Source organism: Gadus chalcogrammus, chromosome 16, assembly GCF_026213295.1.
Source record: "Gadus chalcogrammus isolate NIFS_2021 chromosome 16, NIFS_Gcha_1.0, whole genome shotgun sequence".
Lineage (NCBI taxonomy): Eukaryota > Metazoa > Chordata > Actinopteri > Gadiformes > Gadidae > Gadus > Gadus chalcogrammus.
The window spans coordinates 10,464,648-10,487,147 of record NC_079427.1 but is presented as its reverse complement, the minus strand read 5'-3'; the positions used below and the strand labels follow the sequence as shown (position 1 = coordinate 10,487,147).

At 44.8% G+C, this 22,500-nt stretch overlaps 1 protein-coding gene across 3 annotated transcripts in view; it reads right to left on the bottom strand.

Moving 5' to 3' along the window:
• The window catches only part of LOC130405995 (neprilysin-like), a 32,527-nt gene that overhangs the window by 7,442 nt on the left and 2,585 nt on the right, over positions 1-22,500 (bottom strand). For 2 of the 3 annotated variants that reach the window (XM_056611351.1, XM_056611352.1), the window contains exons 2-13: positions 19,468-19,647; positions 18,085-18,120; positions 17,062-17,223; positions 7,800-7,880; positions 7,233-7,328; positions 5,949-6,067; positions 5,189-5,257; positions 3,890-4,024; positions 2,546-2,647; positions 2,286-2,422; positions 1,911-2,004; positions 1,389-1,517 (exon numbers count right to left, since the gene is read on the bottom strand). In XM_056611351.1, the coding sequence (XP_056467326.1) occupies positions 1,389-1,517; positions 1,911-2,004; positions 2,286-2,422; positions 2,546-2,647; positions 3,890-4,024; positions 5,189-5,257; positions 5,949-6,067; positions 7,233-7,328; positions 7,800-7,880; positions 17,062-17,223; positions 18,085-18,120; positions 19,468-19,647 (1,340 nt within the window). Of the gene's footprint in view, positions 1-1,388; positions 1,518-1,910; positions 2,005-2,285; positions 2,423-2,545; positions 2,648-3,889; positions 4,025-5,188; positions 5,258-5,948; positions 6,068-7,232; positions 7,329-7,799; positions 7,881-17,061; positions 17,224-18,084; positions 18,121-19,467; positions 19,648-19,856; positions 19,947-22,500 lie in introns of those variants that run through there. The other variant, XM_056611353.1, reaches the window with a different exon arrangement.

Below are 22,500 nucleotides of genomic sequence, written 5' to 3'. Positions count from 1 at the left end.
ACGTCATACTTGTTCCTACATAGCCCGCCATTATGACACCCATATTATAATCCACAGGGGACTGCAGATCGGAGGAACTCTAGTCTTGCTCCCTCGGGATTTGACCAGTTTGTGTAAAAGTGACACACTGCCTGCTGTGTTTTGGCACATAGCTGGCTTTCATACTCAGAATGCTATCACATCTTTGGTTGAAACGCTAAGCCGCCGCGACACATATATGGTATATTGTCGACAGATACACAAAACAAAACCCAGGCACAGTCTCTCTCCATGAGAATGATACCACAACTGTTTTCCCACCGGCTACCTCAGAGCAGTCCTTAATATAACCTTAATATTCTGACATAGATGCTGTCCACGTACGTCTCTGTGTTTGTATGCTTTGCTTTTTGAGCTCCTAAGTTCACTGTAAATTGAAGCCCCCATCACTGCCACCCCAAGACACACCAACACACACCCAGATACACAAACACACGCACACAAACCTCGGTGTGGAGTTTGATGTGAGGAACTCGTGTGAGTATGCATGGTATGTGAGGCCTGTGGGACTCTTCCATGAAGACAGGTGTTAGAGATATCTTGCATCTATGCATAAATATAGTATATCTGTGTGCGGGCACATGCAATCTTCATGCATGTACACATACACACATACCCCCACACAAACACACACACACACAGATAGACACAGAATCACACACTTGGAGTGGTCCTTTCCACACTAAGTACAACATTCATTACAACTATTCCTATTTTTACCCTTTTTTGTCCCCAGAGCCGAAATAATGAACAGTTTTATCACACACATAACTTATGTCAAGGCATGATATAGTTTAGTTTACGCATGCTAGCGTCGTAGCATCAATGTTGGAGTTGGCTAGTTTCTGACTTAAGGATAGGGTTTGCGTAAACATTCGTGGTAGGATTCGGGATAAGAATCAGGTTATGGTCAAGTAGCTTATCTTTATAGTTTCCTCAGAAGAAGAAGAAGCCAACTGCAATATCCGTTGCTGTAACACCAGCGAACGTACAGTAGTTGTGGAATGTTTTTGGAGTCTTATTCCACTTACACTAGTGATACTTATCTCTGACAATAAGCCTCAATTTCGGCTGAGTTGAAAGGAAGAGGCATGTGATAATGACTGTGGGTTGAAGGAGGAATTTGGGTGTCAGATGTGCTTTCCATGAGTTACCCCTGACAAAAATATCACTTTAAGCCTTAAGATTTAAAGACTAGGCACTCAGGTTCTTCAGCGCAAGGAGGATACGTTTATCTGTATCGACTTTTCATTCCATTGAACTGGAAAAACATTGCATGAGAATCCCCAGATTCATAAAGATTGACCAATGGCAATCCAGCAGAGCAGCGGCGGGGTGTTTACACTGACCAGGTGTTTGCTCTCCGGGCTGAAGGCTTCCTCCACATACAGCCTGCCGACGGCGCTGTCCATGTTGTTGTTGACGTAGAGCGCACACTGTCGCCACACCGACGACTCCGACGTCGTTCCTGACAGAGCCTGCCGGAGGAAGAGGGAAAACAAATGAAGTCAGCCTTCCCTCTGATTGCTATGTCACGTTGATGGGCACGTTGGCCGACTGGTAATCATACACGGCATGAGCCACTGAAAGCAAATGAGCCTCAAACCAGAATGTTACGAGAGAAGAGGGATTGTCAATGTCACAGTGACGTGGGCAGGAGAGCGTCGTGGTTGGGGGGTTGACACCTGACCTTGCATCCTTGAGCAACATGTCTATCTCAGACCTGCTCACAGTACGGGTTTACATCAAGGCGTCGGCCAATTAACTGATAAATAGGATACGGTGTGTATGGGAAGAAGGATATGATGAACGGTGCAGATTGGATAGGCCTCATGGTTGGGTGGTATATGGTAATGTTGCTGCTGACGTACTTTGCGGAAGGCTTTCTTGGTGTCTCTGTAAGCGGCACTCAGGTCCACCACCATGTTCATGACGAAGCGCCACACCATGTAGTTCTGGAGGTCTCTGCGGGGCCAAGCAGAAAATACATTCATTCAAAGAAATTAAATTACTATGTACATTTTGATCCAGCCCCCCCCCCCCCACACACACACATACATCCACAGAGAAACACATACACATAGACACACACACACACAAACACAAACACATACACGCACACACACGCACAAATAGAGAAATACACACACAAACGCACACACATACACACACACAAACACACACTCATAGAGAAACACACACACACACTCACGTGCACACGTGCACACACACACACACACACAGACCTCTTAGAGTATAAAGCCAGGACAGGTTGGAGCCGTCTGAAATAGTTTGGAGCGTAGTTGACAATGTTCTCAGACTCGGGAACAGAAATGTTGACTGTTTCCATGATTTTGGCGGTGAAGTAGCTCCAGTCAAACACCTGTTCGGATGAGCCCCCCAGGGTCATGCAGAGCGGAGGGAGAGAGGAACATTAGGCTAAGGGTCGCAGATGATCTGGAGGAAATAGAAAAATGAACTGTGACAGATTGGGAGCGGTTCCCACCTGTGACTCGACCTCCAGGGTGAAGTTTGTGTTGAGATCACTGAGTTTCATCTTATTATACAGCAGCACCGGGTTGTTCCGCTCCTCCAGTGTGTCAGTCGCCTGGGTTACACACCGAGAGAGTGAGAGAGAGAGAGAGAGAGAGAGAGAGAGAGAGAGAGAGAGAGAGCAAGAGAGAGAGAGGCAAGAGAGAGGGATGGATGTGGAGAAATAGGGGGAGTGAGGGAGAACAAGATAAAATAAATATAGTAAATAAAGAGTTAGTCACGGATAAAATATGAACTAGAAAGCAAACAGTGTCGTAACAACATTGCCCCCTCTCCCGGCGTTCCTGGTCGGGAATACCAGCGTGGCGCGTGGGCCGGCTGCAGCGCCAACACTAACAAACGAGCTGGGAGGCAGCTGGAGAGCTGAGCCGCCGATACTGTCAGAACGCCGGGGCTGCCTTGTTAGAGCCCGCCGCCCGGCAGAGGTAAGGAGGCAGCGAGGGACTGGGACCAAACGGAGTACCGGCACACAGGGAAGTGTGGACAACGGTCAGGCATCAACGCATTCCAGGGTATTTCTGGTGAGCGGCTTGTGTGTTCAGCGAGCCGCTCCCCAGGAATCCCCTGAACTCACGTTGGCCATCTGAAACGTTTGGGGAGACTCGGACGAGTTCGGGAACTAAATTTGCTCGTTGTGTTCAGCTGTGTTGGAAGCTTTTGGTGTCTGGTCCGAAATCAACATGCAAAGTTTGGGATCGTTTGCGTCTGAGGATCTGAGCCTCTGATTGGTTACAACCAGCAAATCAGCGTGGTGTGGGGGAGGGGCAGACTAGCGCGACCGATATTGATTTTTGAGTGCTGATGCCGATGCCGATTATCTTCAGAGAAAAATTACGATTACGATTTAATCGGCCGATTAAAAAAAAAAGAAGCATATAAAACGTTGTTTTTGATATAATATCAAAAACAACGTTTTATATGCTTTTTTTTAATCGGCCGATTAAATCGTAATCGTAATTTTTCTCTGAAAATAATCGGCATCGGCATCGGCACTCAAAAAATCAATATCGGTCGGGCCCTAGTTTCAATGCAACTTTTCTTCTGAACGGGTCAGACGAGAGCTAACGGAGGGATCGGCCAAAGGCAGTCAAAGCGTCCCCTGTTGTACGAGGGTGATAAACTCGTACAACCGGTGTTTCTGAGGAAAGAAATCCCGGTTGGGAATCAAAGTTCCCCCCGGTTGTAAGAGCTCGATAAACGACTTCTATTTCACATTTTGCGCCTTGGATGGGTCAACAGTGAGACGTTGGTGGGGGAGGGGGGGAAAGTAATTATGGTGGAGGCACAGTGTTCTCACGTTAGCGATGTCCTTCTCCAGCTCGATGGCCCTGGCAACCTCCTCCTTGATGCTGCTCTCGTTGACGGCCAGGCCGCGGTCGCTACGGATTAGCTTCACCAGGTCAATCATGAACTGCTCATATGCCCGGCATACCTTGAGGAGCACACAAAGACACACACACACACACACACACACACACACACACACACACACACACACACACACACACACACACACACACACACACACACACACACACACACACACACACACACACACACGTACACATACACAGACGCGTACACATTTGCGCAAGCACACATGCAGAAAAACATGACACACACAAGCGGGCAAACATTCATACACACGCGCGCACGCATATACACACACGTGCCCACATACACGCAAATGCACACCGGCACACAGATATAGATACACACACACACACACATACACACAAGCATACACACACACACACACACACACACACACACATGCACACAGGCATACAGGCATACACGCACACACACAAACACACACACATGCACATAGAGCAAACATACACACACACACAAACACACACACACACACACACACACACACACACACACACACACACACACACACACACACACACACACACGCACACACACACACACACACACACACACACACACACACACAAGTGGTTATTGGTTCAACAAATCCGCCCATTATTTTCAGGAAAAAAGAAAGGTCACTGGTTAATGGAAACCATCCCAAATTTGTGCTGTGATCCACCTCAGGCTAGGCTTGACAAATAACTGGTGCTTTGAGCATATAAAACAGAGACTTTGGTAAACTATCAAATTAGACCAGGTCGTAGGATGTCTCAGCGAGTGCCAAACATATGGTTTGGATTTGGACAGAACCAGATTTGTCCCTTTGTCGGAGGCTGGTGTGTATCTGGGTGTGTGTTTGTGTGTTTGTCTGTGCGTGTGTCTGTGTGTGTGTGCGTGCGTGTGTGTGAAAGCGTGTGTGAGTGTGAGTGGGTGTGTGTGTGTGTGTGTGTTTCTGTGCCTGTGTTTGTGTCTTTGTCTGTGTATCTGTTTGCTTTATGTGCATGTGTGAGTGCATGCATATGCGTGGGTGCGTGTGTGTGTGCTTGCGGTTTATTTGTGTGCCTGCGTGTTGGTGAGTCTTAGTGTGTGAGTGTGTGTGTGTGTGTGTGAGTGCATGCGTGTGCTTGCATGTGTGTGCGTGTGTTTGTGTGTGGGTGTGTATGTGTGTGTGTGTGCGCGCGCGGCGTGTCTGTATGTGTGGTAACCTGAGGCGTACCTCTGTATAAGGTCCAGTGCAGGCGTAATAATCTCTGGATAAGAGGCCGAGGCTTGACTGCTGGTCAAACTGTGGACAGAACAAACCAATAGAAAGCATTCGACGAGAAACTGTGCTGTATTCAAGAATGAACCAAAACCCGTGGCAACAGGTAGGATGAAAGACGAGCCGCTACACATCGCCAGCCCCTCTGCCCCCACATCTTCACACAGTCTGGTGGATGTTACTCCGTTCAGTTTCATTTGTATCGTCTCAATATTCATGTGTTATATAATATTGGCAAAAGAATAATGGATTATTTTGAAATGGTAGGCACAAAAATATAAATAGATACTCTATAACTGATTGTTAGCCTCAAAGCATAATTGCCTAAATCATATTTTGGCCAAATTGTGACATCTAAACTAACTCTACTCTCCTAGCACTGCTGATTCACTGGGCCTCGTTGGCTATATTCTTAGCCAATCAGAGTGCTTTTTACATTCCATAATCAGTATCTGCCTGAGTCATCTATTTGACTTAGGCATTTTTTTATTCTAAATACAAGATGAATCTTGAATATTACTTTTACGCTATAATTATTCTACGATGTTAACGATATTGTTGTTTTTTTGTGATTTAATATGAAAAATACCAATACTGATTCCTCCTTATTCTCCGGGATTTGCTACAGCACCCGAACCTTCCGCAGTGGTGGAGACTACACAACCAGTCTCCACTACGCTTCAAGACCGGATGTCCATTACGGGCGCACACCTACATGAATGATGTGCGCGTTGGAGTCCCTGTCATCGGGGCCCACGAAGAAGTTTAGCACGACTTGTGTTGCGTGCTTCACGTTCAGCTGGGCGATGGCATCCTCCAGCCTCCAGTGCGTGCCTGGGGGAGAGAAGTAGTGCCAGTTAAGTCAGGAATATACCACTCGGACAGGGGGTTGAGATGTGATGCTTGTTTTGTCAGGAATACACCACTCTGACGGGGTTGGTGATGAAGTTCCCGTTAAGTCAGGACTACACCACCCTGACAGGGGTGGAGATGTGATGCTCGTTAAAGGGACACTGTGTAAAAATTACTCCCATCTAGTGGTACAATTGTATATTGCATTCAAACTAATAGTGCTCGCTTGTTCAAAAACTATGGTGGGCAGTATGTGCCAAGAAGCTGTGTCATGACATCCAATACTACCTCATCGAGTCATTCGAGTGATGATGAGGATCGTCATTTCAAACAAATTTCAAACCGCATTGAATCATTAGTGTAAGCTAATGATGTATGAGTAATTACTCCTCTAGCAAGATAGTAAATTATTTCAGTCATCATTCACACTGGCTCAGAGTGAAAACGCGTTTGCATTTCCTGTACCACTTAGTGCTTTTTGTCCCTCTCAGCAGTTCATAGACCGGAAGAACATGGAAGCCTCCATGAAGCTTACCCGTCCTATGTAACTACATATTAATTATTCTTCGCTCAGGAGGATAAGTGAGATTTTTGGCAGAGATAATTTTACACCAATGAGGACTTATTTATGAATGAATACGTTGATTTGAGGTAATAAATGACGTAAAATATTACACAGTGTCCCTTTAAATTAGGAAAAAAACACTGACGGGGTTGGAGATGTGATGCCCGTTAAGTCAGGACTACACCACTCTGACAGGGTGGAGATGTGATGCCTGTTAAGTCAGGAATACACCACTCTGACGGGGGTGGTTATGCTTAACACCACCAATGTACTTTATTATCCAATTACAGGACACCCCGGAGTGGTTTATTCCACTTGCACCATAGTAAGCGACAATAATATTACTTACTTTGATCTATAACTGCTGAAAGTACTTGCTATTGTGTTTTTATCAACTTAATCCACTGCAATTAACATATTATTCTGCATTGCTTGCCCGTCATCAAAACATAATGCACACTCTTGGAACCTTATTGCCCAATCAGAATCCAGTAATCGTCCACACCGTGGTATAAGGTCATTTAGACAGCAGGGAGAGCCAGTCGATGGCGCTGGCTCTATCTAATGGAAAGCCCACCGTACCATAATGGGTCTCCCAATTATCCACGGCCATGGGCCACTCAAAAAGTTCAGGCAGCATGGCCAGCAGGGGGTCCCCTCCACGCTGCTCGATCAGGGCTACACATCCACCCGCGCAAAACAAAAGCAAACACAAACAGTCATTGGGTTTGAATAATTTACTAAACAGTGATTATTTTCATGTCAAACATAAGTGTACGATTGCTTGCTTGTATATACTGTTCACCCTGACCCTAAATCCATTATTTATTATGCCTTTGGTAAAAATCCTCATCTATAATTACTTATTTATGTAAAGCTTTAAACAGTGTGGGATGCAGCCAGCTCACTTTAAACAGAGCTAACACACTTTAGTAAACACATTCTATAAGTGGATATGGTTTTGTGGGAACGTGATTATGTGGGGACATGTGTGTATGTAGGAGGTTTGTGTGTGTGTGTTTGTATATATAGTAGGATTTTGTTGTGTGTGTGTGGGTGTGCGTTTAGTTGGGTGATTTGTGTGGTTGTGTGTGTGTGTTTGTAGGTGTGGGTGTGCACGTGGTTATGTGGGGACAGCGTCAGACTCACTCTCATTGGTGCAGGACTTGTACAGGGTCTTGGCCTTGGTGAGAGCCATCGCTTCCCCCTCCACTGTTCTCTCCAGGACCCCTAAGAGAGAAGACGGAAGAAGAATTAGTGCTCAGTGGGAGCCATTATATTTGATTAACCAAAATATGGCAAAACAGTATAGCTGGACTGAAGTTTTGCCTCATCAACAAACCATGGGGTACTGGCTTTGTTTTTACTTTAAAATATAACCTTGTAGGTTTTATCATCTCAAATTTAGGGGCAGTCCTCAAGATAAAGGCCAGGATAGATTAGTGACTGAGGTGGTCGGTCCTCAGCCAAAAGGAACAGGGTTCGATGCCCAATGTCCACAGCCGACCAGTACGCATCAACGAGTAACATGCCTAATCCTCTGCACCTAAATTACCTGGATGAAAGTGTCTTAAGGGATTCGTAGCACCCAAGTTAATACTAATATCTTACAGCTTCCAGGATAATATGTGAGGTGTTCTATCTGGCCGACAGAATATTGAGTTAGACCAGGTGACATCCGTTCTTTTCTCACAAATCAGGCTTTAGATTAGTATCTAAAGTCGGATGGCAGACAAGCTTAAATCCGGGCGAGCGGGCGTTTCACTCTCGCTCGCATTTGTTTCATGTGCTGGAGATCTGTATGAGTGTAATAATCTGCCACCGAAAAATCGGCCAGCAGTGGTAAAATGTAACAAAGCGTCCGTAAAGGTTTCAAATCAAAACCATGTAGGCTGGCCGGCAATGAAACCACTTATTATGTTCTCCTCTCCGAAAGCTTCCTCCACACGCGCGAACGAGTTTCAAATCGGTCGACTATCTCCGCAATGAATCAGAAAATACAGCTTAACTCTGCCCTTTCTGGGGCAATGCATTCAGATTGTTTAAAGTGGATACAAACATTGTCTCATCATTCATAAATACGAGAGGATGCATTTGTGTGTTCAGAAGTTGATTGTTCCACTAGACCATTCGAAGAGGCAGTCGGGGGAAGGGAAAAATGGATCCCTTTGGATACAAGCGTATGCTAAAGGAAAAAAAAAGAAATAGTAATACAAAACATGTTGGTGTTGTAGCAGTAAATTTGTATATTTATAAAAAATCTAACTGGAAAGGGGTCTCTGCCAAGCAGACTCACAATTCAAACCAAATTCGATAATAAAAAAATGAAAAAGGTTCAATCAATTCAGAGCAATATTGTGCGTTTACTTCAGTAAATATTTTCTAATTTGTTTGACAGAGTACAACATCGAAAATGTCCTCATCAGTGGCTAATCCCTCCGTGTCTGGCTCTTTCTTTCTCACTGAACATGTCTCCGTTTGGGTAATCCGCCGTCTATTTGCCCATTGCTGTGTGTACTATTTATGTGCTCATTTAGTCTTAATGATGCCCACAGTGGCTGACTCTTCCTAGGGTGCTTCCTGCCAAAGGGCACATCGTGTGTGGATTACTGACCTCCTGGTGTTTATGTTTAGTTAGGAGTGCTATACTCCCTTGTGTTTGTGTGTGTGTATGTTTGTCTGTGTAGGACGGTGTGATTGTGTGAATGTGTGTGCGTGTGTATGTGTGTGTGTGAGTGTGTGTGTGTGTGTGTTTTTTTGTGTGTGTGTGTGTGTGTTTGTGTGTGTGTGTGTGTGTGTGTGTGTGTGTGTGTGTGTGTGTGTGTGTGTGTGTGTGTGTGTGTGTGTGTGTCTGTGTGTGTGTGTGTGTGTGTGCGCGCGTGTGTGAGTGTGTGCGCGTGAGTGTGTGCAGAAGGGTATTGGTGTGGCTGTGTTATGTGTCTGTGACTGTGTATTTGTGTTTAGGGATGTGGCGTGTGTGTGTATGTAGGTGTTTGTGTATATGTGTGGTTCTCTGTGTTGTAGGGTGATGTTGTGTGTGTGTGTGTGTGTGTGTGTGTGTGTGTGTGTGTGTGTGTGTGTGTGTGTGTGTGTGTGTGTGTGTGTGTGTGTGTGTGTGTGTGTGTGTGGCGCTGTCTATGTGTGTGCATGTGTGCGTGCGTGCGTGTGGATGTGTGTTTGTGAAGGATTAGAGATGCGATGCTGTGGTACCTGATGTTTGTTTGAGGAATGACTTCAATAAGCCCGAAACACGCTGCTTTGTGCAGAATCTCAATTGAGTTTGTGTCAATGTGTGCTTCTGCTCTTTTCCTTGCCGCTAGTCTGTGTCTCCATTTGCCTTTCAAAGGTCACCCGTGTTAGATCCACGGTGGGGAGAAAGCCATCCGCACGTGCGCTTGTGAAGTGGAGGTGGAAGGCAGCGCCACCGGCTTGAGGGTGAGACAATCCAAGCCACTTGATATTCCACTTCTAAATTCAAAATAGACGCACGAAAAAAAAAAAACAGAGAAGAAGAGGTCTATAATTAGACGAATGTGTTCGTCAGTCTATTCAATCAGGCCTTGGTTCCGTCCTTACCTTCAAGTCCCCTCGCCTGACGCTGGAGCTGAAGAAAAAATAAAACTTTTCGAATAGTTTCTTGTGTTTTACTCTGTAGGTTTTATCATGCAAGTTTAGCCATGCAGTCAATCTGTTTAGAGGTTGCAGGGTGGCAGGAAGAGGGATACCTACAACACGACTGTTTTGGTTTCCCTAGGGCTTATGAAGTCCCTCATTAAGGTCTCTGAACAGGGGGGCGCAAGAGACAGCAGACCCCGTTTAGGAAGGTAGTGGAGGAACTGATCAACCAACCACAGGGGCCGAGACCAGGGCGGAAAACATGCAGGGCTTTGAAGTTATTGCGTTAGTAACCTAAAAAAACATTCCTAAAGTTATTTTAAACGTATAACTATCCGATCCTTCTCGGCTACTCTCACAATGTCCACAAATAGGCCAAAAGATGAAATGAACCCAAGCAGGCTGTGTGCAGCTCAATGAGGCTGTAAACAGTCTAAATATAGTTATACTATGATCATCTGTCTTTTTCTCCTCACGTTGCTCTATTTGTTTCTTTCAAGCTCGGCGGATGATGGAAGATGTTACGTTTGAACTAGTGTGACTTTTAAAGCTTGTGTGTTTGCCCACGCTGTCAGGAGGGGACCAGCAAACTGTTGCATTATTAAACATGCTACTGGGATCATTGGCCTGTGATCTTTGTGGTTTTATTAATAATGTATTGATTTATTAATAATCTGCCTGCCAGTCTCGAAATTGAACTAGGTAGGACGAAACCCAGTTGGAGAGCAACAAAAAAAGTTGCTGTTTTTTGCCATGTATTAAAATTATTCCTTGAACCATATTCTCGTTATACGATTTGATACAGATGCAAATGAAGCTTGCTATATTGCTATTCCAATTTTTCGGAATGTTTATTTGATTATTTTAAGGGAAAATGTTGTTTTATGATGAAAGCGTGGCATCATTGCCTAGAAGTTGATTTGCACCTGTTATGTCTTTGATGTTCAAATATACTTCTGTCTTAATGCCAAATTTACCCCACACACACACACACACACACACACACACACACACACACACACACACACACACACACACAGACACACACGCTGGCACACACACACACACACACACAAGCATACACACACACCGACACCTTCAGAACTTGACCCAGCTCTTCAAAACCATTGCACTAAATAATTTGTAATTACATATTCCAAATGATTTAAAGTATGCCAAATGATTGCAAGTAGATTAGGGTGAACCACAGACACACACCAATACACAGAGGCACATGTGTACATGCATGAATACGGACACACAGATGCACATGTATTTCACACAGGTACACAACCAATCCAGTAGTCACAGGTGGAGTGCAGACCCTCATAGTCAATGATGACCTTCAACATCATTGGAAATCAATCCAAGGCATTTACAAGCACTGACAAACCCACAGCACACACACACACACACACACACGCACACACACACACACACACACACACACACACACACACACACACACACACGCGCGCACGCACGCACACACACACACACACACACACACACACACACACACACACACACACACACACACACACACACACACACACACACACACACACACACACACACACACACACACACACACACACGCGCACACACACACACACACACACACATACAAACAAACTTAGTACACACACACTCACATGTACACAAACACCCATGCACACGCTCATAGACACGCACATATGCACGCACAAACACATGGACACAAACACACGTGCACACACAAACACCCACACCCACATATGGACACACACCCAAGCATGAACACAAACACACATACAACCCCCCCCACACACACACACACACACACGCACACACACACACATGCACACACACACACTCACACACACACCTAATAGTCTCACAAATTTGAGTGCAAGCACACACACACCCCCCACAAACGCACACACACACACACACACACACACACACACACACACACACACACACACACACACACACACACACACACACACACACACACACACACACACACCTAATAGACTTACAAATTTGAGTGCAAGCACTCACACCCCCATACCTTGAGGAGCACACAAAGAAACACACACACACACACACACACACACACACACACACACACACACACACACACACACACACACACACACACACACACACACACACACACACACACACACACACACACACACAAACACACGTGGATAGACTGCCCTATAAACAGTGTTTTACTGCTCGAGAGCCACCTGAGCCGCCCCCCCCCCTGTGTTCAGGGCCCTGCAGATTGGGCAGAGATCCTACCTTGGGCTGGGCGGGGGAGGGGGGGGGGGGGACAGAAGACAGTGGTCACATGGTCGATCTTATGCATCAATAGCAGAATTCAAAGAGGTAAAATGCACGAACACACACACACACACACACACACACACACACACACACACACACACACACACACACACACACAGACATACTGACACACCCACCCACACATATACTGAAACACACACACACACATACTAACACAGACACACACACATGCACACACATACTGACACAGATACAGACACACACACACACAAGCACACACACATACACACACACAGACACACACATGCAGTGGGCGGCTTCCTGTGCTCACTCCTCAGTCCCTATATCACTCCTCACTCTCTATCACTGCCACCGTCTTTAATTAGTTCTCTCTGCGGGCTTTTTCATTCTTCAAAGCTGTGAATCTTTTTTCTTATGGCCTCGTAAAATAATGGTTTTAATGGTTCTTTGCCCAATAGTTTCAATTGGAAAATGGGGTTGAATAAAATGAGTAAAATATGAATTAATTCATGAAATCTTTAACAGCTCTCTGTTCGACAAAAGTCCCATGTCAATTTAAAGGGCAACATTTAATTGAAGCCTGGAAATTAACCCCGCTGTCATTTTATTTAAATCGCTCTACTACATCCTCAGCGGCTGTACATCATAGTTAATATGAAGAGCGTTAAATTGTATTTAGACCAAGATGCCCAATGTCAAGCCTTGGGGATTACTATTATTAAAACCGACCGCGATATCGTTCCCTGCTTTGAATTACATTTCTACAATTCTACATTACAAGGACTTGTAATGCCGCTGTTGCTCTCTTCTTGCTGGTTTCGAGGTTTGGTCAAGAGAGTAAATGCCTTGTTGCATGTGCCCAGCCTAGGCCCTTTGTTATGTATTTTAGCTTTACTACATGTCATAAAGAGAGAACTGATTAGGAAGCAGAACCATTTAACAATAGGTGAGGGTGGTGGGGAGGAGATATGCACTGTATTAATGTGTCATCGGTTTATATCGTTGTGTGTTACGCCGTGCTGTCAGTCTCACGAACACTAGCATTGTACTGACTCTACCCATGATGTTTTAGAATTTTGCTTCTTTTATGAATCGAGACAGAGAGAGAGAGAGAGATGGGGGGATGAAAGAAAGAAACATTATGAGAGGGGGGAATAGGTATGGAAGGATGGGTGATTTCCTTTTGAAACCGATTTTCTTGAGAGAGACACCATTTTTGTTTAGTGCATTTTCATCCTGTCTGCAGACCAAGAGAGGTGATGAAATATGTGTTGTGAGGTCTCCTTCTAGCCCCGACCCATCCCCAACGACAACAGCTGCCCCTAGACCTTGTAGAAATGTTTTCTGCTACCCTGAAATATCAAAGTCCTAAAATAAATGAGGGATGTGTGAAAAAAAATGGTTCCACTAGTAACAAGACTTTTTCTGTAAAATCTAAAATGCAGGTTCCAATGTAGTTTGCCAAATTTGAAAAAAAAAAATCAAATGATGCCACATTGCATTAAAAACCAGCCACACCTTTTTCGATATAGACAGATGTCATCCAAAAGTGGCAGGGTAAGCAAAGGACAAACTATGTATATAAATATATATATTGTTCCAAATTCATATCTACATTAGTATTCCCCTTTGTGCTTGTGTGCGCTACTGCGTCACCTAATTCTACCCTTTGGGGATAGATAACTCTCTATCTTTGTATTCAAGCGACCCAAAATGACAAAGTGGTCCGGTTCTCTTATGGTCAAATGTCTGTTATCAACAATCAGCCAGAACTCCAAGAAATCTGCAAAAAAACCCATCTTGAACCAGCCAGATAACACACATTCCTCCCTCATCTCGGTCCACTTATCCCTGTGATTCAGACCCTTATTCTGACCGTTGTGTCTCAACTACAACAGCAAATTAGAAATTTTTTGTGTGTTTCTTTGTTTCGGGAACTTGAGTACACTTATCAACATCTTTCCCAGAACCTCTTTCCAAGGATATCGATTCCTTCCTTGTTTAATTTTTTTCAATTTCGGTAACAATTTATGACTAAGGTGCATAAAAAGGTGCATGAACTGTTAATTACCATGAGTGAATGCAGTATTAAGTACTAATATATGGCATTAACATGAGGGCTAGGGTAAAGGTAAGAGTAAGGGTTAGTGGCTTCACCCTGTAATTATTGACCGTAGTGAACATGAACAGCATGAACTTATTGAACATGACCACCATTAGTGAATAGTTACTTGCGAGACCAATAGTTAACCGATGATCATTGTAAGCTAATCATTTCTCAATACTTAGCTAAAGTAATAGTAATAATGGTTAATAAATGTGTTTGTACTGTCAAGTGTTACACCTTATTCTTTAATCGTACAAGATGGATAGCTCATTCTCTCTATTTGAAATGGGAGTCCCCAGTCTCCAGTGTGTAATAACAACGCTAACAAGATGTCTCTGCCCTGGGTAAAGGTGCTGCAGGTAAGCTATTATTTCAGAGTAATTGGTTGGAAATGGCCCTGCGATCCGTCAGCTATTAGTGAGGGAGAAGAGGTGTGAGAGTATATACTTCCAGTAGACTGCGCCTGCCTCCGTATGAGCCAATTAAAATGGTAGACCAGCCCCAAATCATTCCCGACCTATCACGGCATCTTTTGGTCCAGCTGATTGGTGTGGATACCTCATCTTAACTGTCAATCACAGGTGCGGAAAACGCGACACTTCTGGTTGACGGAGAAAAGTTGGAGGGAGGGAGCACTGAGGGGAGCGACACATTTTTGTGACTCTCTCTCTCTCTCTCTCTCTCTCTCTCTCTCTCTCTCTCTCTCTCTCTCTCTCTCTCTCTCTCTCTCTCTCTCTCTCTCTCTTTCTCATTACCTCTCTGGAATCTCACCTATAGCAACTTTAAGGGCAGGTGAACCACCAGAGACACAACCATAAACTCACACACACTCACAGTCTGAACGCTTTAATAATATGCAGTGGGACCCACATGCACACCAACACCCACACACACACAGAAACACTCACGCACACACACACACACACACACACACACACACACACACACACACACACACACACACACACACAGACACACAAACACACACACACACACACACACACACACACACACACACACACACACACACACACACACACACACACACATACAGACACTGGTGATGCCCAGCTCTGTTGACAAACTCAAGCCCCCATGCTGGCCAGCTCTGCTGCCAAATGCCCATGACATCTGTTACATCTCTACAGCCTGAATGCCTGGAGATCAGTTAGCAACGTCTCATGAGCGCTTCATAATCCCAGGGCGCTGTCCTCAGAGCACCTCTACAAACACGTTGAGGTTCAGGAAAACTTGACAATGAATGCTGCTTCTTTTTCTTCCCGTCTCAGTGTATTTCAATCTAAACAGACTCCTTTGGGAAAAGGATTTTGCTTGCCATTAATTCCAATCCAAATCTCTGCCACACATAGATTCGCCATCATCCAGTGTGTAGAAAGTGAAGTACAGTTTAGATTCCCTTGCCATCCAACCAGTCCAATTAAAACAGTTTAAACACTTGTGTTTCATAATTATCTCTTCAACAACATTCCGAACAGTATCTACAGGTATGTGGATATCAATTCTAACAACAAGCTCAAGTGTCTCCAGCAACTGTTGACTTTGTTTAAGACCAAGCAGTAAGTACACTTTCCAGGAAGCAACTTGGCCTCAGGGTGTGTTGGAAGGAGAGATACTACATGAAGTATATATTGCCAATAAACCCATTAGGCCAGATGTGTTTTTTAACATTCCACTGAAACAGAGGAATGGAAAGTTCACTTTTGACTTTCCTGAAATCAAAGTTATGTGCACTTAGAATCACACACTGATGCCACCAGTACACAGCTTATGTTTCTCTGTTCCAGTTGTGTTTAAGTGTGTCTGTGTGCATGTCTGTGTGTGTGTGTGGGTGTGTGCTTGCATGTTACTCTGTCTATGTTACTGCAAATAGATGTGTGTGTGTATGTGTGTGTTTCTGTGTGTGTGTGTGTGTGTGTGTATTTGTGTGTTTGTGTGTGTGTCTGTGTGTATCTATATGGGCGTGTGTATATGTGAGGGTGTGTGAGTGTGCGCGTGAATTTGTGTATGTGTGTGTGTGCGTTTACGTGTGTGTGTGTATCTGTGTTGGTTTGTGTTTGTGCGATCATGTGCATTTGTTTGTGTATCTGTGTGTGCGTGTGTGTGCGTGTGTGTGTGCGTGTGTGTATCTGCATGTTTATATCTGTGTGCGTGAGTTTGTATGTGTGAGTGTTCCGTGTATCTGTATGTGTATCTGTGTGTGAGTGTGTGTTTGTCTATCTGTGCATGTCTTTGTATGTGTGTATTCAGTGTATCTTTGTGTATATCTGTGTGTGTGTGTATGTGTGTGTGTGTGTGTGTGTGTGTGTGTATCGACGTGTTGGCCTCCCCGGTTGGCAGGCCTCTGACCTTTGAGGACAACCTCCAGGTCATCTCGCAGGATGTCAAAGGTGCTGTATCTGGAGCTGGTCTCGGGGATGATGTTTTTCTTCAGCCAGCCCCCGCAGGAATACTGATAGAAGTCCTCACACGGGTCCACGCTGGCGTCCATGTTCTCGATAAGGCGGGAGGCTGGGTGGAAGGAAAGAGAATCTATAAACCTTTCCGGATCAACTACAATGGGCTATCAGGGGCGGGACTGAGTATGAGGAAGGATGTGCGTATTGATCACGCCCAATTGATGATGAAGGATCCCGGGGGTTGGGGCGTCGATGACTCCACCCCCCAAACTTGGGGTTCAGGGAAGTCGGAAATCAACAAATGAATACCTTTCCCTGTTTAACGGAAAATCACCTAAAAAGCTCAACTGCCTTTGCTGTCTTTTAGGTGTAATAACAACGTGATATATTGTATCTTAAGGGGAGAAAACAAATCATTATGACTTGTAATTAGTCGACCGGCATGCATAATTCTGGGCATTGTGTCAAGTTGAATAGTCTGCAATCAATCACTGCCTAGGACATTAAAGTCCTTCCAGTCAGATCGGAGTGATAGGAAGTGTGTTCGCAGTGATCTGTGTGTACTGGGGGGGAGAAACACTGAGGGTTTGGAAGACAGGCCGCTTGTTCTCACAGATATCTGTGCCGTGTTGTAGAGATGTGAACGCTAAGCGGCTAAGCGGCTAAACGGCTAATCGGGCAGCAGAGGAATAAAGATGGATGAAAAATGAAACATTAAAGAATTAGGCTTGCTAATCATAGAAACTGAGAGCTGATTAGACCACGGGAGAGGAAAACAATTGTTTTGGAGACTGGCGTGATTTTATAGGACTGTTGTGAGGTTTTACTATATGTTGTATACTGCGCTTTTAATCAGTTTTTGTTATTCCGAAATTGCAACGATATGCCCATTGGCATATTTTTGGCAAAATATCATAGATACACACACACATACACACACACACACACACGCACAAACATGCAAGGTCCTTACCTGATTGTGTGCAGTCGGCAGTTGTGCAGATTTTATCTAGGACGAATTTTTAAAAATATCATTATTCCGTGAAATCATTTATTGAAGAACCTCCACCTGCATCTCATCTTTTTTTCACAGCTTCCCTCCTCATCCATTTCAGAGTCTCTTGAACCATGGTGTGTTTAAAGTGTTTGTGTTATGTCTTACTGTCATGAATATTACAACTGCCACTCAAAGCCTTCCCATGCGGGAGACGACCTAAAGGCAGGGACTAACAAACAAGCAGAACAGAAGACATCCCCCCCCTCCCAAGACGAGGTCTACCCCCCTCCTCACAGGATGGTTTCTACATTCATCAGGTAGCACATGATAACGACCAGGATAATGAGGAGCTACACCACCATAGCCCTATCCCAACTTAATCGCTTTAAAGCAGTGATGGAGCATTCTCACTTTCTTTATAAAGATACGCTCAACTGATGAAGTGGACATTCATTGTCTTCCTGTTCCACCGAACTCGCGGCTATGTATTTAAATATGACATGAAATGTAAGGCATCATAATGTGGAGTTGAATTGATAGACTGTGAGACTATGTATTGTTCTTGAGATGCGTCACATCCAATAAAGAACGGCAGACACATCTTAGACCGTATTCCTTTGTTTAAGTGACAATTGAAAAAGGAAACGGGACAATTCCACATCAACAAAGCTAAACTAAGTTTGAATCCAAAAGTTAGGTTCAATTGTTTCAAGCTTTCTGACCTTTTGGAAGTAGAAATAATGAACCGGTTTCTACCAGCGTGACGGCAGACTGGTAGACTATGAGCCCACTAAAAAACCCTCTCCCAATATGTTGTGTGTGGCAGTAATAGTCCCTTTGCAGCAGTTTGAAAGGAAGAGATCAGGGTCGGACGCATTCACTCGTCGAAAACGCTGATCCAATGTTGTTCTTTGCACTTCGGTAATCATTTTGTTGTGTGTGCATATTCAAGGGGGCGTTTCTTTCCCATGACGTTTCACATGCACACCTTTCAAGGCTACTTTGGAGTCAGCTGACGTTAATAGTCTAGTTGGTAGTTAAGGTGTTCCGAAGTGTTCTGGGTTCGAACCCCAGGGTCTGTAGCCCCGTGAGCGTCCATAGGCATCAAGGATGCCTCAAAGACTCATCAAGGACGCCTGATCCTTGATGCCTAACCCTAGATGCTAATTTGAAACTCATTAAGAAAAAAACACTCTGGGTCACTCTGGTTAAAAGCATGACTAAAGAGGAATCATATTATAATCATGCAAAAATATATTAAGGCAGATCAAGCCCATAGAAATACTCCCACTCTGACGAAGGAGGATGTAATTGTAAGTGCTGCCGGGAGACTGACCCCGGTCCCTCCCCCGAGCTCACCGGCCTTCTGCGTGGCGAACAGAGCGACGAGAGACACCACGATGATGAAGAGCAAGGTGACGATGGTGACCAGGCCGATCTCCAGCGAGGTCCAGCGGGGCTTCTTGGCCGACTTGGGGTGATGGGCGTTCTCCGTCATCTTCAGATCTCCTCCGTCAGACGCTGGCTGTGTCAACTCACCTGTCACCGGAGCGGGGGCAAGGAAAGAAGACAACGGAAAATGAGGGACCGGAGTAAAATTTGAATAATGAAATAAAAGATGCGTTGGATTGGAAGAAAAGGAAGGGAAAAAAAAAACACATGGAGCGAGAGGCAAATATTAAAGACGTGCTCGGTGTGTTAAACCACTCGCCGCGTAGTTAGTCGGTTAAAATGAAGTTCACCCTTACCCTTTAATATTCTCTCACTCAGGAGGAAAAGAGAGAGACTGTAAGAATTTGCTGCCGTTCCCTTGTGCTTGCTCGCCCTGAGTCTCCCTAAGCACTATTGTTTTTCCCTCGAAGGCCAAGGGGAAGCGTTACAAAGTGCGAGGAACACGTTGTAAAGACTAACTTTTAAGGCTTTAAAGGCAATTAATCCTTAATCCCTAATAAGCAACACTCCTCCCTCTCGCTCTCTCTCTCTGTTGCACTCTCCCTCTTTCTCACACACTCTCTCTCTCACTCTCTTTCACACATACACATTGACACACACAGACATCCATTTACAGGTCGGTTTGAGGTAAGACCAAGGGGATGAGGTGAGCATTCGAACAATGTGGCAAAGTCTGTCCCGATGAATTAGTAGAACGTTACATACCTATGTTTGATAGCACTGCCTCATTTTCATTTCACAGAGACACTTCTAATAACCCCCTCGCCCCCACACAAACACACACACACACACACACACACACACACACACACACACACACACACACACACACACACACACACACACACACACACACACACACACACACACACACACACGTGTACATGAATACATACACACACACTCACACACACAAACAAACACAAACAAACTCACTCTCTCTCTCACCTCCACACACACAACCACACAAAGACACACACAAACACCCTCTCTCTCTCTTTATAACACAAACACATGCAGACATACACACACAAATGTACAGACAAACACACTCTCTCTCACACACACACACACACACACACACACACACACACACACACACACACACACACACACACACACACACACACACACACACACACACACACACACACACACACACACACACACACATATGTGTACATGAATACATACACACACACTCACACACAAACAAACATACAAGAATGCACAAGAATACACACAAAAATGTACAGACCTACACACGCTCTCTATCTCTTTTACACGCAAACACACTCACACACACACACACACACACACACACACACACACACACACACACACACACACACACACACACACACACACACACACACACACACACACACACACACACACACACACACACACACACACACACACACACACAGACAAACACACACACAGACACACATTTTACAATGCTTCCTGTTGCCACATGCTCTTCGGGGAAAGAAAAAGATTTACAACAGGTTAGAATAAAGTTAGACTCTTAACCAGTCATGTCTACCTCAATAAATCTAAGTCAACGCTATTTGCCTTGCCAAATCCCTTTCATTTACCATTCACTAGGCGCTTAAGAATTATTTATCTCAGGTGTTGAACACCGTGGCAAGAACCCATTACTTCTCGGCTGGGAGTCCATTTATCAACACTGAAACACTGTATTTCTGGGGATGTGAGCTCAGCACTGATCAAACGAGCAGAAAAAGAAAGAATAACTATGATAACAATAACTGATACACGATACAACGTTCTTGTCCAGGACTAGTCAAGCTTACAAAACAAGAAAGCACTTTGTGGTACAGCCCCTGGATTCTCCTTTGGTATGTGTTGAAGCACAGTGACATCCTTGTTAGTGACGGGCTCAGATATACAGTGTGCTCGGATGTCCCACTGGCTCAGAGACAGCCCTCCCTCTCTGAAGGGGTCTGCTGGGGCTGCACTGGGCCCCCCAGCAGCGGACCGAAGGAACACAGCGACGGCAGACCCTCGGTCTACACTGATACCACTCTGCTCAATGTGTATGCTGGCCCACTGCCGTATCCATCAAGCCTCTTGTGATTCGTTTTGTCAGCATGAGAAGGTCAGGGTGATCGGAGGAAGATAGCGTCTACGGTGCCCGTTTGTGTGTTTGTTTTTTATCATTTTCACCACTGCGTCGTTAAATAAAACAAACATCAAAACAACTTCTTTAACTAATTAGTGATATGGTCTAGTGATGTTATCATTTAATGTTAGTGTCGAGCTGAAACCATAGTTAATTCATGCTTTTAACCTTTCCTCGAACGTAATTCAGTCCCACAATCTGTCGCACTGCTTTGAACACAGTCTGAAGGATTTTGCAGTCATTTACCATGCTTGTATTAACGGACAGAAAATAAATTACAGGACTGTTTGATGATTTCTAAATAGGAAAATAAACAACACACACACACGCAAGCACGCATACACTCAGAAACACACGCACACACACACACACACACAAACACACACACACATACACACACACACACACTCACACACACACACACACACATACACACACACACACACACACACACACACACACACACACACACACACACACACACACACACACACACACACACACACACACACACACACACACACAACACAACCTAGTGAAGCAAAAGCTAAACGACCCTGAGAGAACGATCAGGTCCGTCTGAACACGACACATGGTCAACTCCCCGTCTCTCCACTGGGCTGGAGTTGTACACCCAACGATAGGGTTATTCTAAGTCCAAGTAGGCCGCAGCTTATTATGTATTGGAACAACTTAATTAGCTGGAGAGTAATTCTGGGATGCGAGGAGACTTGGTGATGAGGAGCGCACACTCCTCTGTCCGCGCGGGTCCTCCTTCTTGATGAACGATG